Source organism: Schistocerca gregaria, chromosome 3, assembly GCF_023897955.1.
Source record: "Schistocerca gregaria isolate iqSchGreg1 chromosome 3, iqSchGreg1.2, whole genome shotgun sequence".
NCBI lineage: Eukaryota > Metazoa > Arthropoda > Insecta > Orthoptera > Acrididae > Schistocerca > Schistocerca gregaria.
Window position 1 is genome coordinate 940,955,644 of NC_064922.1, and position 20,980 is coordinate 940,976,623.

The 20,980-nt window shown below is 40.9% G+C and overlaps 2 protein-coding genes across 2 annotated transcripts in view; both read right to left on the minus strand.

The window, feature by feature from the left end:
* The window catches only part of LOC126355860 (solute carrier family 22 member 2-like), an 83,250-nt gene extending 70,035 nt beyond the window's left edge, over positions 1-13,215 (minus strand). Inside the window, exons 1-2 of the mRNA XM_050006351.1 lie at positions 13,055-13,215; positions 598-819 (exon numbers count right to left, since the gene is read on the minus strand). Coding sequence (XP_049862308.1) covers positions 598-819; positions 13,055-13,164 — 332 coding nt within the window. The 5' untranslated portion in view covers positions 13,165-13,215. The remainder of the gene's footprint in view (positions 1-597; positions 820-13,054) is intronic.
* The window catches only part of LOC126355713 (solute carrier family 22 member 7-like), a 57,400-nt gene continuing 49,585 nt past the window's right edge, over positions 13,166-20,980 (minus strand). The window contains exons 3-5 of the mRNA XM_050006081.1: positions 19,979-20,136; positions 13,280-13,394; positions 13,166-13,223 (exon numbers count right to left, since the gene is read on the minus strand). Of these exons, the coding sequence (XP_049862038.1) occupies positions 13,166-13,223; positions 13,280-13,394; positions 19,979-20,136 (331 nt within the window). The remainder of the gene's footprint in view (positions 13,224-13,279; positions 13,395-19,978; positions 20,137-20,980) is intronic.

Consider the following 20,980-nt stretch of genomic DNA (forward strand, 5'->3'; position numbering starts at 1 on the left):
CTTTTAATTCTTTAGCTTCACGCTTTCTGCCGTTTTAGCTGGCTGAAAGTTATTCTTGTGTGTGATTCACGCAGAATGATATTATGAAGTGATCATTCTACTGTGGTCGTATGCTTCACTCTCTGCTCATATCTGGTGTGGCTATGCCCAGTTATGTTCTTCACTGTTTGCTACAATGGGTTTTCTTCGTAGTTATATTCTGATTGTGACACTGCACGCCCTGTCTTGGGTCAGCCCTGCACTTGCCAGGGAAAAGGCTTTAAAATTTTGACATTCACCGAGAATTTCTTTCTGTGGTCCAACAGTGCAGATGAGATGATTTGAATAAACAATAAAGAGAGGGTAAGAAATCTGAGAAAAATTACAACATGATCGAGGTTAAATGGTTTAACAGTATTTGATAAAAATTTTATAGCACTGCATTTCACAATCATTTTTATGCAGAATATACTGGAAAAATGAAAGATTTTATGGTTTTCATGACAATCAGACTCTACGTTGTAGCACCAACTTGAAGAGATTTACAAGGAATACTGAGAGTAACATGCTTGCTTCTAGCAGAACAAACAAGAGGCAGCCCATTCTCGAGTAAGTCACCTGGCGATGATGAGGATCGTGGTGTTCTTAAAGATGTTCCAGCTGGAGAATATACTCAGGAAGCCTGTCCTGTCCGCCTTGCCGTTGCCCACGGTCTGGATAACCTGCAAGGCAAATGCAGGCACAGTGGAGCCGTTGGTGGTCGCGATGTCACGCAACACTGCCAGTGCCTCCTGCTCGCGACCCCTGCAAGCCAGCCAGCGCGGGGACTGCGGAAACCACCTGCACCAGAAGGAAAGTACAAGTCTACTGTAATTACTGCTAGTAATTTGTTTATTCGTAAACCAATCTTACAACAATGCTGTAGGTGTCAGATAAGTATAGAGAGGAGTCAGAATGAAAAGTTACGTAATCCATACATTTGGGCATGTACACTGCCTGACAAAAAAATGTGTGGCACACAAAAGGGAACGAGGAAACGAAATGGAACTTAACAAATTGAAAGAGTAAGTGATGTTATTTTAACGATTACCAAATCAAGTCACATTTACAAAGAACTTGACAGTAAGAGCCAACTTACAGTCTGATGTGATATCCCCGCTGGCCTGCAATTATTCGGTTGGAAAGTGTGTCATAAATCTGTTTTATCCTCTTTTCATGCAGGCTGAAACACAACTGTTGCAACGCATTCTTGATATCATCGATACTGACACTAGGATGGAGATGATAGCTGGTCCCACATACATTTTATTAGCGACAGATCTAGGGTCTTGCTGACCGCAAAAGTACTTCTACACCACACAGACAGTTCATAGAGACATGAGCCATGTGTTGTAGAAGACTGTCCTGTTGAAACATGGCAGCACAATGCTGCTACATGTGAGGTAAAACATAGGGGTACAGGATATCCATAACATATGGATGTATCATCAGAGTTCCTTCAGTCAGTACCAACTGTGACCTGAAGTCATGCACTGTGGATCTCCACGACACGGCACCACCGGGAACACTACTGTGCATCTTCAAAACACTAAAAGGATGGTACCTCTCCCCATGTCACACTGCATTACTCACTGATGATGGTCATCTAGGACAGTGCAGAACTGCATTTCATCATCAGTGCAACATAATACTATTCATCAGTTGAATGTGATTACTGATCACAGCAACACTTCAAAGGCAGCCATCTGTGTTGTTGTGTTAATGTCAGCCTGTCTGTGGGATAGTAATTCCCTATTCTGGCTGCTGGTAGTCTCCAAAAATGGTGCAAAATGACACAGAATATTGCTCTTGGATGGGATGTGCAGTTGTGAAGGATTTACAGTGTGCTTGGAGCACAACATGACGGCCCTCCCTTGGAGTGGTCAGGTGTGAACCTTGATGACAAGTAAGCTTGCCCTCACATTTCCATGCAATCCAGTATCAAGCCATTGTCACATCTGAATGCCCCACAAATCTGGAAATTACAAGGATTAGTCCAGCCACCCAAATGGAGCCCCACAATGAAGGAGTTTCTAACTCTGTCAGATACTGATAACGCTGTTTAACTCTAGTATGTCACATCTCTGTGTCTTTCACAGTGATCACTGAAAATCTGACATGCCTTTTAACCCTACCAGGCATGGTAACAATGCTAAACATAAATACTAGTACACTCTTGTGGCCGTTCTACATCTCACACAGAATTGAAAGTCTAATAATTTAAATACCAGCAGATGGTGTGCACATCTCCGAAATAACATTGACATCCCTTCATGTCTTTTGGGTGCTCCACTTCTTTTGTCAGATACAATAATTGCTTGCACTAAAATGTCACACTCAAGGAAAATATTTGCAATGTCGCTGTTTTGTATCAATGCAAACCAAGTGAGTTTATAGTAACAAAAGTAATGTCACACTATTTGTTCATATCTCATCATTGGCCAAAGCACACACACACACGCGCGCGCACACGCACACGCACACACACACACACACACACACACACACACACACACACACACACACACACAAACCAAGCATTGGAGCTACGACGCATCCCATTATATATGAGCTAATTTTCTCTCTGTCCCTCTGAAGAACTGATTAAGCATCCCTCAGAGTTGAATGATACATTGAGATTAGGAAGACAAAAGAACAGTGGTATTACAAGACACATCTTGTTTATATGATTTCCAGTACAAATTTAAAAAAATGAACATTTAGTGAAATTTAATTTAACAGAGATGAAAAGTGAAATTTGTTTTGACTTTTTAAAACAAAAGTAGTATTCTATTTCAATTGTTTCTTTATTTCAAGTAAACTTGATTTTAAATGGCCTGGCATTATTTCATTTTTCTCCAGTTTTTTTTTCAGGTTCAAATGTTGCTCAATGTGATGACCATTTGCATGCAAGTCAGCCTGGAATCATACTAGAGATGCCATTTCACAACTATTCACAGCACTTTTTGAACAGTGGACAATGGTATGTTTAGTTGTCATGACACAGCTCATGCATTGCTTGAAGACTGTATACTGCATCCAGTATTCTCTCAATCAACAATAACTTTTTCAACAATTTGTGGAACAGTTAGCTGTAGTCCTTGAACAAGGAGCAATTCCCAAATTACTAGTTAATTCAAACTTCCAAATCCTGTTTTTCAACACTGGTGTGAAAAGAGGATGTCTCTGTATTTCTGTAATGTACCCATACTCATGAACAGCAGCAGCCCATTACTGGTGTTTTGATAAAACTACTGCCACAGTTGCCACTTCGCCTTGTTTATGATTTGTGACCCATGCAAACTCCTGTACTCCACCACCCTCCGAGCATCCCATTTGTTGTTGCTTTGGCGTGCAGTACACCGCTTGCCAGTGTAGTCGTACATCAGATTAATCTAGTGACGGCTCGGAGGTAGTACACATTGTGAATAAACGTTGTGTTGTGGAACTTATACTGTACAGTATAATGTACACACATGACGATATGGTAGAAATGCTGCTGATCTATGGAGAATGTACATTGACGGGAAATACGTTATGAGATTGCTTGTTTGTTGGTAGTACTGTTAGCGAACATTATGATTATTAAGTTAATATGTCTGTTTTCTACCCTACTCTACATACCTGTACTGTACCCTGTTGTAGGTGGACGAAATGCTGTTCAGGCAGAACGACTGTACAGAAGACGATTCCCTGAAAAGCCATCGCCTTCACGCCGGATGTTTGGTCGTCTCACATCTCGTCTACGTGAAAGGGGAAGCTTAAATCCAAGACCTCGACATCGTTCTAGAACACGCACAGATGAACGTGCTGAAGTTGCTGTGCTCGCTACCATAGCTGTGAATCCTCAATTCAGCACACGTCAAATTGAACGTGAAGTTGGTGTGTCGAAATCAAGTGTACAGCGTATTCTTAAACGTCATAAATTTCATCCTTACCATGTTAATTTACACCAGGATCTTCATGGAAATGACTTCCACAATAGGGTAACATTTTGTCGGTGGGCTCAGCAAAAACTTCTGACTAATCCAAATTTTACTTGCAGATGTTCTCTTTACCGACGAGGCATCATTCTCTAACAAAGGAATTGTCAATATGGGGAATATGCATTATTGGTCCGCAGACAATCCAAAATGGCTCTGTCAGGTAGAGCGTCAACATCCGTGGAAAGTTAATGGAGGAGGAGATTAGTGTTTAATGTCCCGTCGACAACGAGGTCATTGGAGATGGAGCGCAAGCTCGGGTGAGGGAAGGATGGGGAAGGAAATCGGCTGTGCCCTTTCAAAGGAACCATCCCGACATTTGCCTGAAGCGATTTAGGGAAATCACGGAAAACCTAAATCAGGATGGCCGGAGACGGGATTGTACGTCCGTCCTCCCGAATGCGAGTCCAGTGCGCTAAACACTGCCCCACCTCTCTCGGTCCGAAAGTTAATGTTTGGTGTGCGATTATTGTAGATACCATTATCCGACCTTTCTTTATAAACGGCATCCAAAATGGCAGACAATACTCCAGATTTATACGACACAATCTTCCAGTTCTCTTGGACACCGTACCTCTGAACCGGAGAATGGTCATGTGGTATCAACGTGACGGATGCCCTGCACATAACGCCTTACGAGCACGACGACTTCTGAACCGTAAGTTCCCTGGTAGGTGGATTGGACGAGGTGGCCCAGTTAGGTGGCCTGCCCGATCTCCGGACCTTACACAGCTGGATTATTTTCTTTGGGGAGCAGTGAAGGATGCTGTTTACCAACATGAACCAACAACACCAGAGGACATGAAGCAACGCATTATTGATGCTTGTACAGCCATCAAAGAGGAAACAGTAGCACGAAGTAAGGCATCCTTCATCTGCAGAGTGACCCTATGTATACAAGCCAATGGGCATCACTTTGAGCATGAGATGTGAATGCTGTGTTAAGTATGTAGTGCTGGTATCACAGTGGAAGTTTCTACAAAGGACCATTTTACCAAGTGATGTTTCGAAACATTTGTTTGCAACAATTTGTCATTTAACGCATTAGATAAACATAACATTGATAATTGTGTGATAATAAAACTAATTGGTTAAACATGTTTACATTCATCTTCTATGTCCTACCTGGACTTCCCAAATCAAAACATTTTTACCTAAACAACGGTAAAACTTTTGGTCCACTTGCTCGTTTCACTAAAACCATCAATATGAATTTTACTATTATGAGTGAAAGATTAACTGTCACTTGCCCTAGATCTACAGTAAAGTAAAGCTTTAACGTTGAATGGCATTACCTTTTTAGTAACAGATTAACGATAAGCGAAGTTAACTTTGTGACTAATGTTGCGGTACACTGATATGTTACATAACCGCATCACCTCTAGCCTATGGGATGAATACCTGCTGGAATGTACGACGTTAATGCAGGATGGCAGCAGACCGTATTATTTGTTTCGGACCTCTTGATAAGTATGAAAGTATGATTACGCATGTCAATTACATCGCAATTATGGGCAGCATGGGGTTCACGCCTGAGCCTCTGGACGTGCGCTTGCAGCGCATGTCGGGTGTTTCAAGCGTCAACTTCGCATCTTAATATCTCGGGAAGTAATGGGAATATTGCGATTCATTCAACGCCATTGTGTATGTGCTTTGTCATGTTATGGATTGCTGAAAAAAATAGGAGGTCCATTTAAAAAAACATGTTTGTGTTAAAAAAACATACGCTTTTGTTTTAGAATGTTTCCAAATATGTACATTCATGGGCCCCTGCCCTACATTGATACCAGTGAAAGTCGTTTTCCAATAGCTGTTATTGTTCCAGAGATATTTTGGGTGGACAACATAGCTGGGACACCCTGTGCAGGATCTCCATACTGATGCTCTAGAAAGTGTTTCGAATGTGGGAATGAAGATAGCAAGTCCGGAATTTCTGGCAGCTGGATTGTTATGATACGCGAAATGGATACCTCCAAGATAGTTTACAGTCAAAAAGTGTTGTCTGGAAAATGATCTTTGAAGTATGTATTTTGGAGAGGTTTAACTGTAATGTTTTGTTAACTTGGCTGGTGTATAAACAGTGGTAAGTTAATGACAACTGATGTAAAGTGCATTCGTTTTGCAAGTAAACATTTTTAAGTACCCATTGACTAAAATTTTAGCGATGGATTTGTAGGTGGAATTTATCCTTTTAAAAATATGTCGTTATAGTAGATATATGTGAAACAATGACGTATCTGGAAAAAATATTACACTTGTACCTACTTGTGGGAAAATCTTGAATCTTTTCTGTGTGATTTCCTCAAGCAACCAAAATGTTGCCTACCATTATTTACAGCCAATGTCTTCAGTTATACAAGGTGTGCATACTGCAAGAGGTATGAGTGTTTGTTCATCTTCACTAGTGTGCAGCACATTGCTTCTACTGAACAAATACTCATAGCTCTTAAGGTATGCATTTTAGTCTATATTTATTTGACATTTTTTCCTTGTTTTAGTCCATACTAGCTACTGCCAAGGTGTGAAAAGCAAAGAACTGCTGGCAGTAGAAGAGATGTGTTTCATAATATCGAAGATGGAAAAGTGTTCATATCTCTTAAGATATGTGCACTTTATAGCCTTTGTTTACTGGACATTTATTTCTTACAAATAGTTTTCTGTTGAGAGCAACTGCAGCTGAAGTAATCTGAAGTGAGTTTTCTTAACCATGGGCTGTCACTGTTGCTAGTTGGGGCTTTTACCTTTTCTTGTTATGCTCTTTTCATTGTAGGTAAATGCACTTTTAACATGTCAGTTTTTCAACTGGTCAATTTGAACTATGACACCATGCTTGTTGTGAGTAACAATATTTATATTGGGACAGCTGAGTACCCATCCTTACTGCATCAGGACTGATATGGTTTACTGACTTGTGAATATTTCATATTGGTTGTCGTGGGAATTACAGAAGTGTCCGATTCCACCCATCTGCTTTGACCCATGACATCACCAATATGGCAGAAATGGCCATTCTAAGAGTCTCCAATGTGGTGCTTATGACGTCATTACGTAAACACGGCAACAAATACGAAAATACATTTAAATAAGACAGTAACATCTCCCTCCAAAAATAAAACCAAACTAATGGGACAGCTGTGGGAAATGGGGGGTTTTAGGGTCGGGACAAACGAAATATAACAGTAAAAAAGCACACTATGATCCCAAAACACACAAAATTATGGAAAAAAATTACAACATTCCTCTACACCAATAAAATCTACTGGTATTGGACATTTCCCTTCACCTATATAGCTCAACCGCAACTGTCGATACCTACAGCTACAAAAATTGGAATCGGACATTTCCCTTGACCTATTTAGGTCAACCATAACTGACAATACCAAAACACCAATGGCTACAACTACGAAAATTGGGATTCGTCGTTTCCCCTGACCTACATACGTCAACAAAAACTATTAATACTAGAAAACCAACACCTACAACTAAAAAAAAACGGAAACCACAGGACCTCAAAAACCCAATAATTAAACATTCCTACATAAATTAAAACACAATCAATACACTGTAAATACATAAAACAACACAACTCGAGGAGAATAGACACAAAAAAGTACTTACTACCAAGAAATTCAGGCAGTGCAAACTCAGTCAACCCCCCCCCCCCCCACTCCCTCATACACACACACACACACACACACACACACACACACACACACACACACACACAACACACACACACACACACACACACACACACACACACACACACACACACACAAACCACCACATGTACCTGTCCCTGGTCCAAGATGCTGGAATTCTGGTTAACCTGATGTCCTTGGGACAAATACTACACTTCAAAATCTCAACAATTAGTCAAAATAACTGCAGGAGTTTAATAACAGACAACATGTCCTCCCCCATCTCCAACCGTAACATGGCATTGTTACATTTCATCATATCTGTACCCAACAACAGAAGCCACACAATAAATAAATTGTCTTACCACACGACAAACAGTAAATCAATAATATCTAACGAAAACACCAAACACATAATCAAAATATTAATGACAACTCACAGAAAAAACTTCTAAACCGTATGTCCTGAACTACAAACACTGCTTATGAGATTAGCAGAAATTAGGATTTTAATGAGAAATGAACCCAATACAATACATTACACTCAGCACATACACACACGCCATCAAAGGGCACCAGCAAACACAACAAGATGACATCTACAAACACAACAAACTCATAAACTCCGCGCCGTAATGACGTAACACAACACCCTTGTGTCACGTCAAAGCAGATGGGTGGAATCGGACACTTCCATTGATCCAAATGTCAGTTAGATTTCAGTTTTGACAGAACTTGGTCACAACAGTGAAGATTAGGTATTTTGTGTATGACAAATAATGTTTCATTCAGACTCTGTATTAATTCTGTAAATATTATCAGTTCCAGTTCACTGTTCACCTATTGTGACAATCTCCTAACAAATGATCAGGGTAGTATTATATTCAAATGTTTTACATTTTTCATATTATTCTTTCTGACATGTTCCACACCCACAAGCATCATCTCATTTTTTGGCTCTATGGAACAAACACTGAACAAAAACTGAATCTAATCTAATCGAATCAAAGATATTGGATGCTAGTTTTGTGGATCACTTCTACTACCTTTCTTGTAGACAGGTGTGACCTGTGCTTTTCTCCAAAAACTGGGCACAGTTTTCTCTTCAAGAGGACTACGACAGATTGTAGTTAGAAGAGGGGATAACTCAACCACAAATTCAGTATACAATCTGACAGGGATTCAATTGAGGCCTGAAGTTTTGTTCAGTTTTAACAATTTCAGCTTTTTATCAACACCACTGAAACTAACACACTTATTTCATTGATCTTTTCTGTGGTGGATTAAATTGGGGCAATTCTCCTGGGTTTTCCTTTCTAAAGGAACTTTTGAAAATGGAGTGAAGCATTTCATCCTTTGCTTTGCTACCCTGAATTCCAGTTCCTGTCTCATTCGCTAGGGAATGGACACTAACTTTGGTGCTACTAACAACCTTCACATATGACCAGAATTTCTTTGAGTTTTATGAAATATCATTTGATAATATTCTGCTATGGTAGTCATTGAAGGCATCACACTTTGCCATGTTGATAGCCAGACATGTTCCAATAGCCAGACATGTTCCATTCAGCATGTCTCTATCTATAGCCCTACACTTTGTTTTACACATATTGTGCAGTAATCTCTGTTTCTTTAGAAGTTTCTTTACAGTGACTGTATACCATGGAGGGTCCCACCCATTATGAACGGTTCCACTGGCTACATACCTATCCAGAGCACAGTAAACTATTCTTTTAAACTCGAGCCATAGTTTCTCTATGTGCTCCTGCCCTGTGCTGAAACTTCTAAATTCTTCATTGGAATATAATGTTTACTGAACATATATATCTTTCTGCTTACTTTAGTTGTCCTTCGTACTTTGGTAATCATTGTTGCCACAACTGTGTCATGGTCACTGATACCAATTTTGATGTGGACAGCCTCAAGGAGGTCAGGTCTGTTTGTTGCCAGTAGATCCAATACATTTCCTCATGAGTGGGGTTCCTAACTGTCTGTTCTAGGAAGTTTTCAGAGAAGGCATTTAGTAATGTTTTGCAGGATGTATCATCACAACCACCACTAACAAAACTATAATTTTCCTAGTTAATTGTTATATGATTAAAGTCTCCACATGATTATAGTATGATTGGGGAACTTCTGTAGAGGTGAGCTGAGGTTTTCTCTAAAGTTTTCGGTACATCAGGAAACGAGTTTTGTGGGTGATGCAGTTATCATATTATGCCAAGCCCTGATACTGAGCCTTGCCCAAACAATCTCATGTGCAGTTTCAGTTTCTACCTTGCTGGACTGCAGTTTCTTGTCTATTGTGACAAATAGAGAACCTCCATTTCCATTTGCCTATTCTTTCAATATACACTTAATTATTCCCCAAAATTCTCACTGTTATCAATTTCTGATTTCAACTAGCTTTCCGTATCTAGTGTTTAAGTGAGCTTCACAGCTCTTCCAGAGCACTTCAAACACAGGCACTTTGTTGTGAATGCTTTGGCAGTTTATTATTAGGATTTCAATACTCTCAGCTGTGGAAGGCATTTCTTTCGATCTTACACTGATACTTCCATGAATCCTGCTGCTATCATCATCTGTATTGTATGGAAAGTTGCCTAATCTAGAAAACACTTGTATTGAGCCCAAACACAGTCAGGTACCTGACCCATTTAGGGGGACCCTACAATTCTCAACCCCATGGCGCAAGTCCAGGATGTTGCAGCCTAGCTTGCCACATAACCTCTGAAGTTTCAGCTTCTGTAATTTGCTTCAAGTCAGAACCAGAGGGCCATGATCAGTTCTGGAGACAATGCCGCAAATTGTGAGCTTCGTTGAAACGCCATGTGCAAGGCTGATATTGTCAGTCTCCTCAGTCATTCGCTGGAATGACCCAAGAATGACCTCAGAGTCCAGACGACAGGCATTATTTGTGCAATGTGTGTTACAATCTGCAGTTGGTTGCATTCTGTTCCCTCAATGGCTGCTGCAGTAGCCTCTTCAACATATTGAATGAGGCCCCCAGGCATACACACTGAAGCACTTGGTGTCCTTTCCTGTCTCTTCCTACCATTTCCTTAAGGAGCACCATCATTCATAATACATTTGAATGGCCAGTGATTAATAGACACCTACCATTTCATGTTTGCCTGCTCTTGACAGCAGACAGGTGAAGCGAGTACCACTGACTCAGTTTCAGTGAAAGACAGCACCTCAAACTTATTGGTTAGAGGGATCAGTACAACACCCTGAGTCCTCCATGGTTCCCGTCCACCCTCCACAGGATGTGTAGATCTACTGTTGACAGGCCACTCTCAGTCAAATGGATGAGTAATGACAGATCCTGTGCTTTCTGCACAGGAGACAGGATCCACAGGAAAGGATAGTACTTGAGGTAGCTCTGGTACTGGTATCACAGGTACACAAATCTTGGGAGATCTTCCATCGCAATGATTCACAGCAGCTGCCAATCATTTGACAGTAGTCAGCACGGTTTCCAGCTGTTTATGAATGTCAGCCAAGTCATGCCATGTTTGAGAGCAGCATTCACAGTGGGGTTGCATTTTGGCAGTGAACAAACAACTTTAAATTAAGTCTGCTGATTATCTTTTAACCTGTTGAGATAAAAACTTGTGTGAATTTCCCTTAAGAATTGAAGCAAATACCCAAAACAAAATTTCTTTTAAGGCAACACAAAAACCTGCGTTAAAAATTACTAGTATCTAATACGTTTTGAGGTTGCCTACAGTTGTTAGCAAACTTGAAAACAGAGTTAATTCACAATAAATGCAAACCAGCATCTGGCCATTTAGATTTAGGTTTTCCCTGATATCCCTTAACTGCTTAAGGCAAATGTCTGGACGGTTTGTTTGAAAGGGCACAGCTGATTTGCTTCCCATCCTTGATACAATCCGAGCTTGTCTCGAATGACCTCAATGTCGAAGTGACGTTAGTCCAATCTTCCTTCCTTCCTTTTACAACAAATGCAGATAATAAATACTGCTGCTGCTGTTTTAGGAAACAGCTAGATGTTACACAGTATGTTAGTTAGAATATCTGCTGCAGTAACTAAACCACAAACACTGATTTACTATAAATGTCTGTGTGTGTTTGTATGTGTGTGTGTGTGTGTGCGTGTGTGTGTGTGTGTGTGTGTGTGTGTGTGAAGAGAGAGAGAGAGAGAGAGAGAGAGAGAGAGAGAGAGAGTTTTGTGATTATTTTCGGGTTTTTCGTAAGATTTTGTTTCCCACAGATTTATGCATTCAGATTACCAAAATGTAGTTTTAAAGTTTAATTAATTAATTTAAACCTCATTATAAACAGAGTCCCCCCACACCTTTATTGAAACTAAGAGTTTGCATTTTGCAGCCTATGAGGGTTTTTAGCATGTTGCTTATGGGTTTTATAATTGCATTTTTGTTGATGTTTTTTATTAACGAAAATCAAGAGTTTATCTATGCATCATACAAGTTTTGTCTACTGCACTATGTTGCTCAGCCTGCTGTTACATGACGTATGATTCATAGAACTGCTGGGTAGGTTTGAATCCTGCTCCATTTCTTGTATTCTCATTCAACTCCAGAACTCAACTCCACTCTTGGTGACATTTGAATTGTATTAAGCAAGTTAGTGGTGGGAAGAAAGTCTGAAAAGTTTGTAAGAGTTTTGCAGTGTGGGCTGCGAGGAGTAATAGTTGTTAAGAAAAAAAATTCGATATGTCACATTGTTTCTGAATAAATTAGCATTGAAGTTAGCCAATTAGGCAAATGCCCACGAAAATTCATGTGGCCTACCAGACGCGATTAGTGTCATTATTCTCATAGCTTAAATAACAGTGCATGAGACTGCTCAGCCTTTGGCTCAGGTTCAGTCCTTACTACCATCCCATTTCCAATTTTTTACTGCTGCCTTGTTCGGTTTTAGAAAACCAAGTGAAGCACACATTTGGTGGCTCTGTCTCCGCCAGGCCACTTGAATTTATGCACATAATGGTCTGATTGTCTAACTTCAATGTGAATTAAGTCAGAAATTGCACAACCTATCAGTTTATTTTATTTATTTATTTATTTGTAACAGTTATTTCTTGGCGCAACCTAACCTGCCTGACCAGCTGTTCAGATTGTTTCTGATCACAGTGCAACAGTAATACCAAGTTCACGATAATGCAGCTGCTTTTTTAACCATTGTACTATTCCAGTGTGTTGTGAACAGCAACGATAAAGGTCTCTGAAGTGACTGGCCATTCATGTGGTTTTGTGCTTTGTGTCAGATTGTTATGCATTCTTTGCTCTTGAAAATCGGTCTCCTGACGAACTGCCGCGTCCAAACAATATTCGCTGACACACTCATGAACTGCCCACATTTTTATCATCATTGTATTATAAAACAAGTACTCCTTCTTCACATCTTTCATTTTATATGCATCACCTGAAGAAGAAGAACAGGGCAAAACAACTGAGGGCTGCAAATGATATGGAATAGTTCCAGTTGGGCAGCGCCCAAGACACCAGACCAGCAAGCATCATTCCAACGGCCATGCTACAGGATGCGTAGCGGTTGATAACAGAGCGGTGCTTGATGTCTGTAAGTTCCAGGCCTGAAACAAGTGAGAACAATATTAAATTATTTCAGGTACCAGGTATCAAACGTTACAGATTTTGTGTCAAAGTTTCTTCGAAATTTCTCATAACAAAAGGACTAAGGCAAGGCTGTGTTCCGATCCAATCCCACTTAAAATGTATGTTGAGGAACTGACTCAGAACTAGCACTGAATTCACAGCAATATGGATGTAGTTGTGGAAAATGAAGTTTAGTTTACTGAGCAGTTTGCTACAGTATTAGCCAGAGAAGATTGTTAATAATGTTCCTCCACACAAAACACATAGAACAATGACAGCATGACACCATACTGAACCATTAGGTAACAGAATATTTGCTGTAAAGCTTAATGTATAATAGTTACATTTGTTCTGTATTTATTTATCGGAAAGCACTTTGGTGCAAGGCTACTGGCCGTGCTATTCAAAGTTAAGAAGGAAACTGTATTGGTTTTATGTAAAAGAATCTAACATTTCTTTTGTAATGGATTTAATTGTTACTTTATTTAGAATGTGAAAGTGGTCAAGCTTTGATTATTTAAATATGGTATGTTAAAATGTAAATGTATAATGTAGAATAAGCTGTAGCCAATCAGATGGATGGCTTCAGGAAAGGAAATTGCCCTAGTCAGTTGAATGAGTATGTTTGGCGCATGGGAAGTATGGCCGGCAACAGGCGTAGGGACAGTGCTGATGCAGACGTGAAAGCGGACAGTTCTGGTTGAGACATCAAAGGGTACAGTTCGGATAGAGGCATGAAAGCGGACAGTTGGTCTTTATGCAGCTAGGAAGTGAAACAACTTAGAAAATTTCGCGATGTGTCGTATTGTGGGACATAGTCTCTGAGCGGTGAGCAGCTGCAGTCCTGGGTGAAATATAACTTTTTGTGTAAATATTGAGGTGGAGTTTTGGACTTGTTTCGAGATGAGGTTGTGAATGGTCGAACTGTGTCAAATGGATATGCGCTCGAGTGTAACAGTAACTCTAAATACGACCACTTTCGCTGTTAGTTTGCTTTCTGAATAAACATCATTCTAAACAAATCACAGCTGTGTGGCCTACATCGTTTATGGATCGTTAATTTAGCTCCCGATATTATTATTACTGTTATCATATGTTATGTTAACTTTGTATTTCGCAAACTTGCCATCAACCAGACAATTTAACCAAAGGGTCACAAGAGTCTAATTTAGGGAGTGTAATGCGACACGTGCAGTTCAACCCCTAGTCGAGTTTGAGCCAAGACATTTCAATGAAGAGGAACCGCATGTGAGCCCAAACATGTTTGGGATGTTAGCTCGCAATTGAAGAATAGAGAAGGCTTAGAAACAACGCAAGAGAAAATCAAGGCAGTAAGGTATGCAAGCAGCTGAAAGTCACTTATACTAAACTCAGTAAATGTACATAATATATAAATAAAAAAACTGACTAAGAGAAAAAATAACACAACTGAACTCCATACCAATTATTCCATCTTTTTTTTGGTTTATTTGTTGATCAGTCCTATACACCTACAGTATAGACTATTTGGATTTCCAATAACTGTTACAAACTAATCAACTTGGCAACACTTCACAACTGCTAAATACATATGAGAATTGGATATACATAATCAAATCCCCCGGCCCCTTTTCTCTCTGCCTCTCTCCTCCTCCCCTCTTTCCTTGTCCATCTCCTCCTCATTCCCTCTGCCTACTTTCTATATCCATTTACTCCCTTCCCTCTGTCTCCATTCCGGATCTGTGAGGGAAGTAGCTTCAGTGGTAGTTTTCACATAGTTTAATCTGTAAATGGGTAGGATTGCAAAGGTTTGGGTGATTTAGATTCTGTAGTAGTATTGTAGTCATAAGCTGGTAAGCTTTAAATACAACTTTCATGTTTTCTGTAAAACCAATTGTGAGGGAGAAAACAAACAGCACATCACTGTGTATACCATTTTTGTTTGAAAATGTGTGTAAGGACAGAGAATAAATACAAGAGAAACAATTTGTCTAGTGTTTTACATGCCCTCCTTTCATAGTTGAAGCTCTGCAAGAAATAAATCGAAACCGCAAATTTTGCAGCACATTGTGGCATTTTATTTCTCACATTCGTCTTTCTAAACCTGTACACTGTCATTTAAAACTGAAATAATGTACAGTGTATACCTGTTTGAAAGTTTATTAAAGTGTCAGTAAAAATTGTAGTAGAACATTTTGAGACTTTTGGTAACGTTTCACCTTTCATATATTAATTAAATAAATATATGTATTAGAAACATTAAAAATATATCTAAAAACAAAGATGATGTTAACTTACCAAACAAAAGCGTTGGTATGTTGATAGACACACAAGTAAACACAAACAAACATACAAAATTCAAGCTTTCGCAATGAACGGTTGCTTCATCAGGAAAGAGGGAAGGAGAGGGAAAGACGAAAGGATGTGGGTTTTAAGGGAGAGGGTAAGGAGTCATTCCAATCCCGGGAGCGGAAAGACTTACCTTAAGGGGAAAAAACGACAGGTATACACTAGCACACATACACATATCCATCCATACATATACAGACACAAGCAGACCAGGCAAAGAGTTTGGGCAGAGATGTCAGTTCAGGCGGAAGTGCAGAGGCAAAGATAATGTTGAATAACAGGTGAGGTATGAGTGGTGGCAACTTGAAATTAGCGGAGATTGAGGCCTGGTGGATAACGAGAAGAGAGGATATATTGAAGGGCAAGTTCCCATCTCCGGAGTTCTGACAGGTTGGTGTTAGTGGGAAGTATCCAGATAACCCGAACGGTGTAACACTGTGCCCAGATGTGCTGGCCGTGCACCAAGGCATGTTTAGCCACAGGGTGATCCTCATTACCAACAAAAAGTGTCTGCCTGTGTTCATTCGTGCGCATGGACAGTTTGTTGCTGGTCATTCCCACACAGAAAGCTTCACAGTGTAGGCAGGGCAGTTTCCACGAAGACCTAGTTGGACAGATGGTGGTCAATGTCAAGGAAAGTGGCATGGAATTTGGAGTATGACAGTGGCCAGCTTCACACATCCGTCTACATCAAATCCACCAACAAGCAACAGTACCTCCATTATGACAGCTGCCACCCATTCCACATCAAACGGTCCCTTCCCCACAGCTTAGGTCTTCGTGGCAAACGAATCTGCTCCAGTCCGGTATCCCTGAACTATTACACCAACAACCTGATAACAGCTTTTGCATCCCGCAACTATCCTCCCGACCTGGTACAGAAGCAAATTACCAGAGCCACTTCCTCATCCCCTCAAACCCAGAACCTCCCACAGGAGAACCCCAAAAGTGCCCCAATTGTGACAGGATACTTTCCGGGACTGGATCAGACTCTGAATGTGACTCTCCAGCAGGGATACGACTTCCTCAAATCCTGCCCTGAATTGAGATCCATCCTTCATGAAATCCTCCCCACTCCACCAAGAGTGTCTTTCCGCAATCCGCCTAACCTTCGTAACCTCTTGGTTCATCCCTATGAAATCCCCAAACCACCTTCCCTACCCTCTGGCTCCTACCCTTGTAACTACCCCCAGTCAGAACCTGTCCCATGCATCCTCCCACCACCACCTACTACAGTCCTGTAACCCGGAAGGTGTACACGATCAAAGGCAGAGCCACGTGTGAAAGCACCCACGTGATTTACCAACTGACCTGCCTACACTGTGACGCTTTCTATGTGGGAATGACCAGCAACAGACTGTCCATTTGCATGAATGGACACAGGCAGACAGTGTTTGTTGGTAATGAGGATCACCCTGTGGCTAAACATGCCTTGGTGCAAGGCCAGCACATCTTGGCACAGTGTTACACCGTCCAGGTTATCTGGATACTTCCAACTAACACCAACCTGTAAGAACTCTGGAGATGGGAACTTGCCCTTCAGTATATCCTCTCTTCCCGTTACCCACCAGGCCTCAACCTCCGCTAATTTCAAGTTGCCGCCGCTCATACCCCACCTGTCATTCAACAACGTCTTTGCCTCTGTACTTCTGCCTCGACTGACGTCTCTGCCAAAACTCTTTGCCTTACAAATGTCTGCTTGTGTCTGTATATGTGTGGATGGATATGTGTGTGTGTGTGTGAGTGTCCATGTCCTTTCCCCCCCCCCCCCCCCCTAAGGTAAGTCTTTCCACTCCCGGGATTGGAATTACTCCCTACCCTCTCCCATAAAACCCACATCCTTTCGTCTTTCCCTCTCCTTCCCTCTTTCCTGATGAAGCAACCGTTGGTTGCTAAAGCTTGAATTTTGTGTGTGTTTGTGTTTACTTGTGTGTCTATCAACATACCAACACTTTCCTTTGGTAAGTTACATCATCTTTGTTTTTAGATACATTTTTCCCACGTGGAATGTTTCCCTCTATTATATTCATATCGTCAATTAGATACATTAAAAACGTTTATAGCATATATCTGGATGAATGCTCATTAGAGTATCATGTTGTAGTTGTTGTGTTCTTCAATCCAGAGACTGGTTTGATGCAGCTCTCCCAGTACCTACTGCAACTTACATCCTTCTGAATCTGTTTAGTGTATTCATCTCTTGGTCCCCCTCTATGATTTTTACCCTCCATGCTGCCCTCCAATACTAAATTGGTAATCCCTTTATGCCTCAGATTATGTCCTACCAACCGACCACTTCTTCTAGTCAAGTTGTGCCACAAATTTCTCTTCTCCCCAATTCTATTCAATACCTCCTCATTAGTTACGTGATCTACCCATCTAATCTTCAGCATCCTTCTGTAGCACCACATTTTGAAAGCTTCTATTCTCTTTTTGTCTAAACTATTTATTTTCCATGTTTCACCTTCATACATAGCTATACTCCACACAAATACTTTCAGAAAAGACTTCCTGACACATAAGTCTATACTCAATGTTAACAAATTTCTCTTATTCAGAAACGCTTTCCTTGCCACTGCCAGTCTACATTTTATATCCTCTTTACTACGACCACCATCAGTTATTTTGCTCCACAAATTTCAAAAATCATTTACTGCTTTAAGTGTCTCACCTAATCTAATTCCCTCAGCATCACCCAACTTAATACGACTACATTCCATTATCCTCGTTTTGCTTTTGTTGATGTTCATCTTATATCCTCCTTTCAAGAGACTGTCCATTCCATTTAGCTGCTCTTCCAGGTCCTTTGCTGTCTCTGACAGAATTACATTGTCATCAGCGAACCTCAAAGTTGTTATTTATTCTCCATGGATTTTAATAGCTACTTCGAATTTTTCTTTTGTTTCCTTTACTGCTTTCTCAATACACAAATCCAATAACATCAGCCGGCCAGTTCTAGGCACTTCAGTCTGGAACTGCGGGACCGCTATGGTCGCAGGTTTGAAACCTGCCTTGCGCATGGATGTGTGTGATGTCCTTAGGTTAGTTAGGTTTAAGTAGTTCTAAGTTCTAGGGGACTGATGACCACAGATGTTAAGTCTCATAGTACTCAGAGCCATTTTAACCATTTATGAACCAATAACATCGAGGACAGGCTACACCCCTGTCTCACTCGCTTCCCAACCACTGCTTCCCTTTCATGTCACTCGACTCTTTATAACTGCCATCTGGTTTCTGTACAAATTGTAAATAGCCTTTCGCTCCCTGTGTTTGACCCCTGCAACCTTCAGAGTTTGAAAGAGAGTATTCCAGTCAACATTGTCAAAAGCTTTCTCTAAGTCTACAAATGCTAGAAACGCAGGTTTGTGTTTCCTTAATACATCTTCTAAGATAAGTCGTAGGGTCAGTATTGCCTCATGTGTTCCAACATTTCTACAGAATCCAAACTGATCTTCCCTGAGGTCAGTTTCTACTAGTTTTTCCATTCGTCTGTAAAGAATTCGTGTTAGTATTTTGCAGCTGTGGCTTATTAAACTGGTTGTTTGATAATTTTCACATCTGTCAACACTTGCTTTCTTTGGGATTGGAATTATTATATTCTTCTTGAAGTCTGAGGGTATTTCGCCTGTCCCATATATCTTGCTCACCAGATGGTAGAGTTTAGTCAGGATTAGCTCTCCCAAGGCTGTCAGTAGTTCTATTGGAATGTTGTCTACTCCCAGGGCCTTGTTTCAACTTAGGTCTTTCAGTGCTCTGTCAAACTCTTCAAGCAGAATCATACCTCTCATTTCATCTTCATCTTCATCCTCTTCCATTTCCATAATTTTGTCCTCAAATACATCACCCTTGTAGAGACCCTCTTCTTCTTCTTTTTCTTCTTGGACCCTTTTCTTTTTCTTCTTGCATTATGGCCTCTATAGGACCTTGGGTAGCCTCTTCATGGACTGTAATTTCCTCTTCTTCTCTCAGAACCTCTTCATTCTTTCTCTTCTTCTCTCCCATTCTTCTTCTGAGATCTTCAGTGTCCTTTTCCCCTGTCGGCTCCACTGGTGACACTCTAATCTTTTCCTGTATTCTTCTCTGTCACTGATCTCCGGCATATTGGTTGGTTTATATTTGTTCCTTCAATTTTTCTTTCCTTCGACCTTGGTCCCCAATTCCAACCAGTCCTTCCGAAGTTTATCAACCCACTTTGTCCTGTCTTGCCCCTTGTCCTCCCTGTCTTTTCCCACACTCTCTTCGTCATTCTATCCATACTCATCCCAACTGAGATTTATTAATGGTGGGCATCTGGATGATCATCAGAGTAGTTGTTTCCATTTTTAGAGCAATGTTTGGGAAACAGTAACTCATCTGAATGCGTGGAAGTGCACCATTAACAAATGTGTGATGCTTTGGCACTCACCGACAGCCAATAAAGACTCCTCCATTGGCCCGGCCGCACCAGAGACGAGTGACGCTGCCAGGATGAAGAGCGGCAGCACGTGTGGAGACAGCACGACCAGCACTCTGCTGACCACGTGGGCTGACAGGCACAGCAGCTGCTGGGGGCGCCGGCCGTACCTGTCATCGACGAGAGTCATCTGAACCACCTGTGTAAGCGTTAGACAACACACAGACGGAAAAAACCACGACACCAAAATTTTAATTAATGAGGAGTAATGAAATTTTGGAAATATATTTGTCTACATAACATATTTAACTGATTGACACTGCAGGATCACAGGTTAATGTAAGTGCAAGATAAGCCATTCCAAATGTGAAATGCTGATACATTAATCAGTGGTGTAAGCACCAGACTCTTGAATTCAAGCGTGCAATTGTGCATGAATTGCATTGTACAGGTCTCGGTTGTAAGTTTGTGGGATAGAATTCCAGGTCTGCTACATTCAGTTGGTCAGTGCAGGCATGGTTACTGCTGTTTGTGGTTGACAGATGATGTCTCACATGTGCTTGGCTGGAGACAGATATGGTGATCAAGTAGGGGAAGGCAACATGTCAACACTCTGTAGAGCATTTGGGTTACAACAATGGTTTGTGGGCGAGCATTATCCTTTTGGAAAACACCCCCTGGAATGCTATTCATGAATGGGAACACAACAAATAACCAGATGGACGTACAAATTTGTGTGGGATAACCACGAGAGTGCTCCTGCTGTCATACAAAATCACACTTCAGACCTTAACATTAGCTGTAGGTCCAGTGTGTCTATCATGCAGACAGGCGGGTTGCAGGCCTCAACTGGTCTGCTTGTCTCCAACACACTGGCCCCACTGGCACGAAGGCAGAACCAGCTGTCGTCAGAAAAAAACAGACCTCTACCATGCCTTCCATTGAACTCTCACTTGACATCACTGAAGTCACAGATGGCAGTGATTTGGGATCAACACAATGCATGTTGCAGAA